Source organism: Podarcis filfolensis, assembly GCF_964270895.1.
Source record: "Podarcis filfolensis genome assembly, chromosome: 4".
NCBI lineage: Eukaryota > Metazoa > Chordata > Lepidosauria > Squamata > Lacertidae > Podarcis > Podarcis filfolensis.
Genome location: NC_139607.1, coordinates 76,475,235 through 76,487,832, shown reverse-complemented (window position 1 = coordinate 76,487,832; position 12,598 = coordinate 76,475,235). Strand labels below are relative to the sequence as shown.

The 12,598-nt window shown below is 40.6% G+C and overlaps 1 protein-coding gene across 6 annotated transcripts in view; it reads left to right on the top strand.

Moving 5' to 3' along the window:
- The window catches only part of NBEA (neurobeachin), a 361,568-nt gene that overhangs the window by 168,432 nt on the left and 180,538 nt on the right, over positions 1-12,598 (top strand). For all 6 annotated transcript variants that reach the window (XM_083608943.1, XM_083608944.1, XM_083608945.1 and 3 more), the window contains one exon: positions 11,634-11,758. In XM_083608943.1, the coding sequence (XP_083465069.1) occupies positions 11,634-11,758 (125 nt within the window). The remainder of the gene's footprint in view (positions 1-11,633; positions 11,759-12,598) is intronic.

The window sequence follows — 12,598 nt, the reverse complement described above, 5'->3', positions numbered from 1 at the left end:
AACTTCAAGGCAGAAACAACTACATTTAACTTAGTATTCCCAGATGTGTTGAAGGGAAATTTACGAAAGTATTTTGAAAAACAAATTCCCATTTGAAAGCGTTTTAGATTCAGTGAAACTAACCTTTCTTCAAACCCTTCACAGATGTCCTAAAATGTTCTAAAACTATTGTCAGGTATATTTTTAAATAGCTAGTGTTACTTAACAAACAGCCATTACTCAAAGAGCATATTAACATACTTCCAGTCTATTGTGAATGGCGTAATACAAAATGTCTACTGAAATACTGATAGTACACTAAGTGTAGCTTTAAAGGGACACAAATATCAACCTAGTGTATAGAGTACCAATAAGGTGTAATTTCTGGCAGCATATTTATTATTATTTGTATTTCCACATGCAAATATGAGTGTTTTAACATTTATTTTCATTTAAAACACCATCCCTTTTTCTCCTATGCTTTCTGATAGATTAAAATCTAATTCCTATGCTTTGTGATAGCTTAAAATGATCAAAGACACTTAAAATGCAATGAATGGAACAATAGCCATACAAATATTAACTCACAATCTCTACCTGTAAAGTTGAATTTGACAAGAGGCAGGAAGGGAAAGTGTTCATACAGGAGGAGTTGCTTTCCCAGATGCTTACATCCCAGACAGCACCTTGAAATGGGCCTGAAAACCCCAAACCAGCCAGTGAAATTGTCTCATTTAGTACAGGTTGGTTGTGTTATTGCCTTCTGGACGTAATAAGAAGGCAAGCTGTAGCATTCAGGTCCGCTGCCTGCCGTTTCCATATCATCTTCAAGGGTAACCAGACACAAGCACATAACAGCAGTTAATCAGCCATCCACTGTCCTGTGGGAGGGATCCCAAGAGAAGCAAGCAGCACTGGCTGTTATGGGACTACAACTCCCATCAACCCTAGCTAACAGGACCATTGGTTAGGGATGATGGGAGTTGTGGTCCCAAAACATCTGGAGGGCCGAGTTTGCCTATGCCTGGGCTAGACAATCTCTGCAGGGCTCTTCTACCATCAGCTGCCCTGATTACCTTTATATGTTGATATTGTTTCTTTGCTGTTATTTTGAAATGTATTTCTTTTAAGCTTCCTCTGAAGGACCTGTATCCTAAAAGTCAGGATCTCTTGTAAGAATTGCAAGAAAGAAAATCACTTAATTTGCATCATTCCCTCTGATAGTAAACTTAGTCCCTAATTATCAAGTGAACAGTGCTAAGAAAAAACAAGGCATTGTTTCCCCATAGTAGTGAGCCCTTTTATCTGGGAGTGTGTGTGTGTGCATGTACACACAAACTTATCAATTGAAATAAATTCAAAATTTCCTTTTGCTGCCTTCCACCTTTTTGCGGGGTGAGGTGGGGAAAATGTTGTTGCCAAAACATAACGGTACAGTCCTCAGATCCTGGATTTATTCATTTTAGTATAAGCAGCTCTCATTTCAAGTCTGGGGGAAAGGGTCAAAAAAAAGGAACAAGAGGTTGGGCAGACTGTGTTAATCTAACAATTAAGTCTATGAAGCCATTTGGACCATTAAAGGTTGAAAGGGTCAGTATAATCCTAAGACATTTGCATTGTATAGCATAGCAGTTGAATGGTAGAGAAGAAGGAAGGGCTCCTCTGTGAGCCTCAAACAGCTCTACAAGCTTCTAGCTTAAGGCTGCACAACATCAGTTAGGGGCCAGGGGTAAACTGCAACATTTTATTGTGAGACTCTACTTGTATTTTTCTGTTGTTAAACTTCTTTTTGAAATCTTAATCAGTTGGCTTAAAGGTAAAGGTACCCCTGCCCGTACGGGCCAGTCTTGACAGACTCTAGGGTTGTGCGCTCATCTCACTCAAGAGGCCAGCGCTGTCCGCAGACACTTCCGGGTCACGTGGCCAGCGTGACGAAGCTGCTCTGGCGAACCGGCACCAGAGCAGCACACGGAACGCCGTTTACCTTCCCGCTATAAAGCGTTACCTATTTATCTACTTGCACTTAAGGGTGCTTTCAAACTGCTAGGTGGGCAGGAGCTGGGACCGAACGACGGGAGCTCACCCCGCCACGGGGATTCGAACCGCCGACCATGCGATCGGCAAGTCCTAGGTGCTGAGGTTTTACGCACAGTGCCACCCGCGTCCCTAATCAGTTGGCTTAGAAGCCAGCAATTCTTCCGGGCCATTAGTAAGAAATATCCTGTATCAAATCTGGACAAATTGTCTTAGCAAGTGGTGAAGCTCAATGTGGAACAAATATCTATTCTCAAATTTAAAAAAAAACACCAAATAATGTTGTGGAGGTTTACAAATACAATGGATCTTGAGCTCAATGTAGGTGAAAGCTTCCCTTAAAAAAATCTATTGGGTGGCAATTATAAATTGGCTGTGTCACATTGGGTTGTTTTGTACAAACTAAATTATAGAGAATCTCTTTATTATAGGACAGTGCAGCAAAACACAGTAATGGATTTTGTACTGTGTGCAGTAGCTTAATCAATTTCATTGCTCTCTATGCGAAAGAATGAGCTCTCTATATCTCTACCGATGACATAGGGAAATGGATAGAAAAATCAAAGGTTCAAAGTTTCTTGATTCAGAATGCAGCCATTTGACCCTGAGTAGAGTTTCTCTTAAATCTTCATATAAATAATGAGCATTAAAAGTTGCATACTTAGTGGCAAATATTTTTATATAAGTACAATGTACCTTAAATAGCACACTGAGTTTAAGGAACTTGATCAACAAGTTGAATTGCTAGGTTGAAAACCAATACATGAAAAGTTAAGTAGTGTACGTAATAATGAGTCAAATTGTATACCTTGATCTTAATTTTATGCAGAGAGAATGTATTTGCTTTTTTAATTGGCCTATATGGTCAATATATGCATGCTGCTAATACACTTCTTACGATTTTGGTGTCATATTTTTACACTTTACAACTTTAGTCTGTTGTCCAGTAACGTGCAAAAGTTACCCACCCATATTTTGACTTTGTAATTTTAAAGAAGTTCCATTTGCAGCATAATTAGCTTTTAAGTGTATCATCTATTTAGAAAAAAGAATGGACAAATAGTTGCATCCAATGTTGTCACATATCTGACAGAAGATTATTTAATCCACCCATTCAGTTTTCTCCACACCACTTTCTACTCTGCTCCAAAGGGTACCTCAACTTTCTGGAGTAAATTGGGAGAAGTGTCGGAATCTTCAAAGCCATATCATTCAGAGGAATTGGCCACTCTCCAGGTGCCCGGCTTGGATTCCTTGTTGGTCTCCCCCGTCAGCGACTCCCGGCAAGACAAGGCGAGGTCTCTATCGGCCGATCCTCCTCAACGTGAGAAGAACACAACCACTCCCCCCTGCCATCCCCAGGGAGGGGAGAGAGACAGACAGAAATGTATTTACATGCCTTTATTTCTGTCTTTCCAGCAGTGCAGAAAAGAACATGTCTGCACTCCTCAGCAGCCACAGCAGAGAGGGAATAACTCCACCCATGTACTTCTGGTACAGGGTCATGTGCCACTCTGAGCTAACATCCGGTGCTCAGTGCACACAATAGACTGTTCCTTGTTCCCACGGTACAGTCCCAAAACATCAACATCCTGTTTGGCTTTCCAGCCACCTGGAGCACTCAGCAGCATTGCTCCTTTTTCGTAACAACCTCCCCCAAAAGAATCAATGCGTGTTGCGGCAAGCAAAGCGTGATCCAGAGAAGAAAACAAACAGTTGTTATACACATAACACTCCCCTGTTGTTTCAGTTCCACCCTTGGAACTACCCGCCACTGGTTTCCCCAGTGTACCTCTCTGGTTGTCTGGCTTCCAAGGAATGAGTGCATCTGCATTCCCTTGGCTAGCAACTTTCTGTTGTGTCTTTGTCTCTGACTTAGACACACTTCCAACCTGTCCTCGGTTGTGTACAACAGCAACACATGCAACAGCTAAGTTAGCAAACTCTTCTGAGTACCTTTTGGGTGGTTCACCCTTCGTGACTCTCTCAGACCTGCGTAAGAGGTGCTGATCCTTTCTGCTCACTGGTTCAGTCTCAGGACTCTTAGGAGAACCAGTTCCAACAGTAAACAGTGGCTCATCCTTCACCTGTGAAGGTCTATCCATTGTGTGAGATTTCCTCTCAATGACTGTGACAACTGAGCTCTCTGAGCTATCACTGTCACTCTCAGTACCACTGTACTCTGTGAAATCATCATCATCATCTGAATTGTCCTCAGTGTGTACTATCATTCTCTCCTGTTCAGGAGCACTCTCTAGAAATTTTGTGAGAATCACCTGACCAGATTCAGACAAAATTACTCTGTAGAGACCCTTTTCATATCCCACAAAAATGCCTCTGGCATTCTTTACTCCACCTGGAGCTTCTGTCCTCACATGAGACCCAAAAACCTTGAAATGGGCAACAGAAGGTTTTCTCTGGAACAGTTTCTCAAAAGGAGAACTTCCCAACTCTTTTGAAACCTTTCTCACCCACGCATAACAAAACGACATGAGTGACTCCGCCCAAAACTCATGTGGCAGATGTGAACTAAGCAATTGCGCATTCATCCCCTTTTGCAATTCTTTGTTCACCCGTACACAGACACCCCTGTTCCACGCTTCCGCTGAAACAGCAACCTTGTGTCTTATACCTTTCTTCTGCAGGAACCTCTGGAAATCCTGTAAAAGAAAAATTTGCTTCTCATCTGTCAAAAGACAATCAATGTTAGCATCATGCATAACTTTAACCTTGTCACAAAACTCCTGAAACCTTTCCAAGGCTTCCTGTGGTCTCTTTAACACATAAACCCAGACAAAGTTAGAGAAATGATCCACACACACAAGATAAAATCTTGCATCGCCTCTAGATGGTTCTAGAGGACCAATCACATCAGCATACACCCGCTGAAACGCTCTGTCGACCCTGGCCACCTTCTTGGCGCTCGTTTTGGTCACACCTGCAAGAGAAATCAAGTTAGACTCAGAATTACATTCCATGTAATCACTTTGCTCAAAGTCCAACAAATACAGTCCATCTTTCTCTCTGGCAGAAAGATACAACTCTCCATCTTTGAAGATCTTGCAGCTCTCAGCATCATAGGACAGTTTCAGTCCTTTCTTTGCAATCTGCGAAACACTCAGCAGATTGAACTTCAATTCAGGAACCAAGTAAACATTGTGTATAGTCAAGTTCAGACTCTTCAGATACACAGTTCCAATCCCGGTCGCTTCCAGCTTCTGACCGTTGGCTTGTTCCACAGCGAAGCTTTGCTTCTTAAACGTTGAAAAGAGCGCCTTGTGTGGGGACATATGAAAATTACAGCCCGTATCGATTATAAAAGAGTGTCCAACATCTGGCGTGGTTCCTTTCGCCATCAGGGCCTTTGCAGGTTTCACCTGCAAAGACTTGGTATGACCTTTGCCTGCTGCCTCAGGCTTTGCTGAGCGGCCCTTCGCTCCTGTTGGCTGGCGTGGCTTCTTGCAGCTCCGCTGAAGATGCCCAGCCTGTCCACAATTGTAAACTCGGACAACGTTCAAAGCTACAGCATTCTCTCCAGTAGCAACATCAGTGGGGGAATTAGAACTCCGTTCCTCCCTCCCCCTGTCCTTGGCATCCATTTTGAATCCAAGTCTCAGCTCTTCCTCTCGAGCCAGTAAAATCCAAAAGTCTCTTTTGAGCTGTTTTTCTGCCTCACTCAGGCAGGCAAACTGTTACAAAGTCCTTGCAAAGAAACGAAGACAAAACAACTCTCGCTCTCACTGAGCCAGCCCCAGGTGTCAGTAACTTTCCAAGCCGACTGACGGTCGTTGCCTAGCAACTGTGCATACCTCTTCTTCTTTATCTCACCACAAGAATTTGTGGTATGCAAGCCTAGCTCTCAGAGCTGTTTTTCCAAACGCAGCTCTCCTGTGAACCAGAGAATCAATCTGCATTCACACTTTTAGCCCGATATTCAGCATACCTTTTCGGGGCTCCGATGCTTGGAAAACACCCCCTCTTGGTGTCCAGCCGTCTGTTCAGCTTCTGGCTGCAATGCAGACGTTATCTTCTTTCCTTGGTGCAGAGGATGGCACACGATCCATCAACCTCTCACCTCTCATGCTGATTCCCATGGATCAGATAACCAGCAGCTTCTGCTACCATATGTCGGAATCTTCAAAGCCATATCATTCAGAGGAATTGGCCACTCTCCAGGTGCCCGGCTTGGATTCCTTGTTGGCCTCCCCCGTCAGCGACTCCCGGCAAGACAAGGCGAGGTCTCTATCGGCCGATCCTCCTCAACGTGAGAAGAACACAACCACTCCCCCCTGCCATCCCCAGGGAGGGGAGAGAGACAGACAGAAATGTATTTACATGCCTTTATTTCTGTCTTTCCAGCAGTGCAGAAAAGAACATGTCTGCACTCCTCAGCAGCCACAGCAGAGAGGGAATAACTCCACCCATGTACTTCTGGTACAGGGTCATGTGCCACTCTGAGCTAACATCCGGTGCTCAGTGCACACAATAGACTGTTCCTTGTTCCCACGGTACAGTCCCAAAACATCAACATCCTGTTTGGCTTTCCAGCCACCTGGAGCACTCAGCAGCATTGCTCCTTTTTCGTAACAAGAAGGACATAGGGAATTGGCAAAGATCACATCTTGCCTTCTGTTGGCAGAATCCTTTACTGGGTCAAAGTGCCCTCCATCAGTGAAGGAGCACAGTTGGATACAACCCAAATGCATTTTAACATTTTGAAACTATTAAAGAAAACATTTGTTTCCTTCCACTGCCATCTCTTTTGCTATCTGATAATCAGTGAAGCTGATAAATTTCATAGTGAGGGCTGTAGAATTACAGTTCTGAAGAGGATTCTTCTTGTGATGTTTCTGGAGATGGGAAAATGTGTAAAGTTTCAGTGGAATTGTATTTAGGTACAAGCCATCAAAACCTACACCCATCTCCAGTACTTAGAAAAGGCTGTCCTCAACCAACCAAAAGATCTTTAACACCATGAATTCTCTGTACATCTGTTAGTAATATTCTTCTTTCCAATATGTCCCACCCATAATTTAAGAGAAGATTTATCTGTGTTCAGGTCTCCTTTTGGTGGCAAAGTTCAGTGTTCATCTTTTGAACAGTGGCAGTTTGAGCAGTCCTGCCTCTTTAAATTTCCGTAATGTTTACACTCCAGGTAACTTTAACAGCTTTCAGTAGTTACTTTACTTTTGAAGATAAACTGTTAAAAAGATTACCTCACAAACGCATTTGCTATTTTTACCAATACTTTAGTTGTTGAAAAGTAAATACTTTTCTGTCTCACTAGGAGTGTGTATTTAACTTAATGAATGCTAATTTCACTACAATATTTTAATGTTTTATAATTCATTAACTTCTGTGTTTTAGAAAAAACTTTAATTCCCATAACCCCCCATCTCTCCTCCCCCGTATCGTTAGTCTGTGGCTTTTTCTCATCACTTTTCCTCACAGTGTGTTATAAAGCAACAGTATTCCTCAAAAATTAAACCAGCTAACCTAAACAAACAGTTCATCTTAGAGTATATTTTACCCTGTATGCTTTTGTATGTGTGTGAGAGACTAATCCTTAGTTATTTCTTGAAAGTGTGCCTTTATTTAGTCAGAACAATATAACAGAAGCGTGCTCATGTGTTATGGAATATGGATTTGTGTGAAAAGTGATTGAAATTGCTGGAATACGTTCAAACAGAATGGGAGAAAATTGATGGCTTCCTGATCCAAGTTCTACTGAAACTAATTAACCTCTGTGTTTTGTTGACTTCAGTGGGATTTTGATAGTTTCTTGAAAGTGCTGTGCCTTAATCCATGTGATCATACTTACAAGTGTTAACCGAAGTAAAGGTTGATCAATCATCCATCATGATATCAGATTTTTACCAAAGGTATATGGATATTAATTTTAGTTGTAATAACATCAGAGAAGAAATATGTTTTAAAGCACAGCTGTTTTTCATTCTCTTCTTTAAACTGTAGAGGTAAACTACATTATAGGAAGCTAGAAGTAATATAAAGGTCTTCTCCTCCAACAACTACAGGTGAATAGCTAGCCAAATGCGGTCTAACAATAGATTTCTGCAAATAAGCAATGGTGCTTAGATACACATAAGTACCACACTTTGGAGTGATTATATGCTGTGATCCTATACATGTATAACTGGATGTCATTCCCATTGGGCTCAATATACCTGTGCAGAGGATTGGAATTTGTGTATCATACTAATATAAAGGACTTCAGAAGGATCTGATCAAGTGACAGAATAAGTAGCTGGTTATCTTTTCTAACAAGTATTACAAAATATGATATAGCATTTCAACCGTTTTGCATGTAGACACTTGGGCAATAGGCGACTGTAAGCACAAAAATGATAGAAAATGTCCATGTAAACAATATATCTATAGGATTAGTATGCTCCCAGCTATATAGTGATATAGGCTGCTAAATGGACATTCCTGCTTGCTGTGCAACAGTAAAGAAAAAGCAAACAGCGTTGGGCAAAGTGTTTGCAGAGTGGACTTCACTGGTATTCTTTCACCAGTACTGTTTGGGTCATGTTCTACACAATAAGTACACACAAGCTGAAATTTCTAAGTGGGGACTAAACATTATTACAAACCCATAGAATCTGCACACTGACATTATCCAGCTACTGTCGCATATAAAATAACTGTCCTCATTTGTAATGATTTGTGTGAATGAAGAAAATAAATGTAAAAGGAAGGCATCAAATTTAAAGATTTTTGATTTACGTAATTAACCCGTTGAGTCTATCTCAACATATCATTGAAACAAAGAGAATGGTAAGAATTAAAGTTTTGTATCAATGAGATTTGCCTTGATAAGACTGGATATTTTTTCTGAAAAAATATTAAACCCTCATGCTTCAGTGCATAAGACAACTGCTAACTGATGGAGGTTAAGTGCAGCCTATCTCTGGCGTGACATTTATTCCATAAATGTCAACTACAAAGTTTCTTGCACCTTCCTTGAAAACATCTGTGTTTTGCCTGTTTTCAGACTGACTTAGTTGAACCAGTTGTCCAGTTAAATGTCTTACTTGCTTTCGGGTATAGTTCCTTTGTGAGATACCAGTTCTATATATCTATCTAAATACGTCTTTATCGGCAACAGATTTAGCTTTTTCCAATGTAAGTTTCTGAAAAATGAGATGCCATAATTCATTTTCTCAAGGCAAATGGTCGGAATAGGCGTTTTCTTAGTGGGACTTCCCATTTTCCCACTTGCATGTCAACACCAGTAAAGTTTCTGCCAACAACAGGTTTCTTGATCTGATTGCTTACAGGTAACTATATACACTAATGTAATAAGCAATGAAGGACCAAGACATGTTTCAAATTACTAATTTGATTCTCTTTAAAAGGAAACTATTAGGCTTGTTAGATCTTTGTTTCAGGTTAAAAAAACATACAGAATTGTGAAAAGATTTTGACTTGATCTTTGCATTTCATTAACAATTTCTTAGTGTCTTTCATATTGAAGTGACCTTCTTGCAAATAGATACTGTGGCTTTCATTGGCTAACTCTTTACTTGCACCAGCCAATGGCAGTAATATTTTCATCCCCACTGGGGGTCAAATTATATTGGTTATCACTTTTTTAAAACGCAGTTCTGTAAGTGTGCATACCAGTGCACGAAAGAAGGTGAATACAGCCCTGCAGAGGAAGGATGGAGGGTTTTGGAATTTATTACATATGTATAAAGTTAAAAATTTAGTAAGAGTTGTGTCTCCGGTATCCTCTGTGTTAATAACAAAGCTGTTAAGCTGGATCTGGATCTTGTCTATACAGGCAACCCCCAATTTGCATGGGGGTTGTGTTCCAGGTCACCACCCACGACAGCGGAGCGCACATAAGCCCACTCTACCCTGTTATTCCCCCTCCCCTGTTGTGTCCCCTTTTCTGGCCACTTCCAGGTCACCGCAATGTGCTCGTGCATGGTTGCCCGTCAGTTGGACACATGTAAGACTTTTGCTGCCTGTATAGGGGACCCACAGGAATAGCCATAGGAATAATTTGCTGTCTTCCATTGTACACATCACATTTAACATGGACTTATGTCCTCACTTCTAGTTGCCTGTGCAATCTGTCCAGTAAGAAAAATAGATGTTGATAGATCAAGTGATCCCAACCTACCCATAGCCTACAGTGGCGTTCATGGGTGCCAGTTGACTTTCAAGATTATATATGTGGGGAGAGCGAGGTGTGTGAGAATGTGAGGCTGGCTTCTATGCCCACTGAGTGTATAACCTACTTGTAGGGTATCTCTCTCTCTCTGTGTGTGTGTCTCTCAAATCTATGGGCACAGGAGGGGTTAAGCACCCATCCACTCCCATGCTAATGATCCCTTGCAACTGCCTTCCCACCCCACATTCCCACTTTCACAACATTTTTTTTTTTGTCATTATAAAGTCTAATTCTGAGAGAAGTAGGTGTGATTTAAAGATGGATAAGTACTTAAACTTATTCTGCATGAACCATCGTGGTGGCTCTCCAGTCTTCCTGCCCCCCCTCTTTTACATTGTATTTATTTTGTGTAAAGACTTGCATTTGTGAAGGCATAAAACAGCCAAGATTAAGGTACATTCTAGTGCCATTCATACTCTACTATATCAGTAAATATGTAATGTACAAGCCAAATACTAGTTTTGTTTCCTTCCCAACCCCCCACCCCTGGTTTGCTGATGTAGTAAGTCAGAGGTTTAAGCACTATCTTGTTCTGATCACCCATCCTATTGACATGGAACCTGTAGATAAAATAATAATAGTTAGCATTTTGTCAGTGCCATATTGCAAATTTTGAGATTCTTGACTGTTTCCATATTTAGTAACTAAATTTAATATAAATGAATGCATGTATTTGCACGTTTGGTAGGATATGGGTTAACAATGGTTTCTGAATCATTCTGTGAAACTTTAATATTGGTTCTGAATGCAAAACAGGCAGTGTAAAATGATGATGGCCATGGTTGTTAATGACTTGTTTTAGCTGGGAGCTATAAAATCATCCAAGGACTCTGTTGGTGTTGGAATAATAATTTACCTAGACAATTACCACATGGTGGAATTTTTTGCAGCTCTAATTCAGAGTTATTAATAATGAATAAAATTGCAATTTTCTCAGGTTGCTGGGGGCAATGGGGAATTATTTCAATGAATATTTCAGCACATTATTTTAATCATAGTTCCACAAAAATTCAAGTGGGCAATATTTTATACTTTTAAGTTTAGTCTGCTAAGAGACCATAATCATTAAATTGCAAAATATTTGCTCTTAGGTCCATTCTATGATTTACAATCTTTTTTTTAAAGAAACACTGTAGAAGAAAGCAAGCTGTGTCATTAATACTTGTAATTTGATGCTGCATTTGTTAATGGGCTTGCTCTGATTAATGTTTTTTTGCAGTAAGCAGAGCGGTTTGAGAAAGTTGAATCCTTAAATGCTTCAATTAAAGTAAAGAAGTACTCAAATAATATATGTTGTAACATTTTCCTTGTACTCACTGAAAAAAGTAAGGAAATGTTTTATTGAGCTGCTGTTCCTTCTCTGTATCCCAGTGTAGTAGACACTAATCTTTTATTGTTGTTGTTATTATTTTCTTAGCCAACTGCATGATTTCTGGCGCTTAGATTATTGGGAAGATGATCTGCGTCGACGGAGGCGGTTTGTTCGCAACGCCTTTGGCTCCACCCATTCTGATGCATTGCTCAAAGCTGCTGTGGAATATGGTCAGTACTCATTGTAACATACCCACTCTCTTAAAAAGCTTTATTTTTATTTGTAAGATGTTTCTGAGAACCATCCACTTTACTCCCTTTTTCCTTTTAGTACCTTTTTGGCCTTGCATGAAAGATGCACATAGCTACAAGCTTTGTAGGGTACTCAGTGTTTAGAGCTCCTACTTTCCGAGGCCCTTCTTATCCCTGAGAAGGAGCTGACATGTTATTCAAATAGGAACATGGCTGTAAACATGACCCCTATTGTGTTCAGGTAAAGGAGAGGTTCTGGGTGCAGTGATTTTACTCAGTTATGGTTAAGGTTGCTAGCACTTTACTGGATACAGCAATCTGAGGTTACTATAAAGAGGAGTGTCCTGTTGGACAGGAGTAGTAAGGGAAAATATATGAGAAAGTGGAACGACATCACATTGTAGAGTGGGAAAGGGGGGGGGGGGAATTGTCAACAGTATGTTCCAATGCAGGATATTTATTAGCATGTCTCATTGGTGAAGGAGTTGCTCGTAGCTACAGCAGTGTCACAGGCTAGTAGTGGGCAGCAGGTGTGAGGATGCAAGATGATGTAAAAATTTTGTAAGTTGTGTGTCTTTGTTTCTCAGTTTGATCCTTTTATTCTGGCTTGTTTTATTTGATGCCTCAGTGTGCTCTAAACCGCTTTGAGTTTTTTTCTGAAAAATATAAAGCAGTATAGAAATGAATTGAATAATAATAAGACCATTGTCTAGAAAGAACAATGTAGCAGAGAGAGGTAAGCCAGCCAGTTAGTTGCTATGTCAGCCAAGAAGAAGCCATGTATAGGCCAAATTTGGTCTGTGGGGATCAGTTATCTAC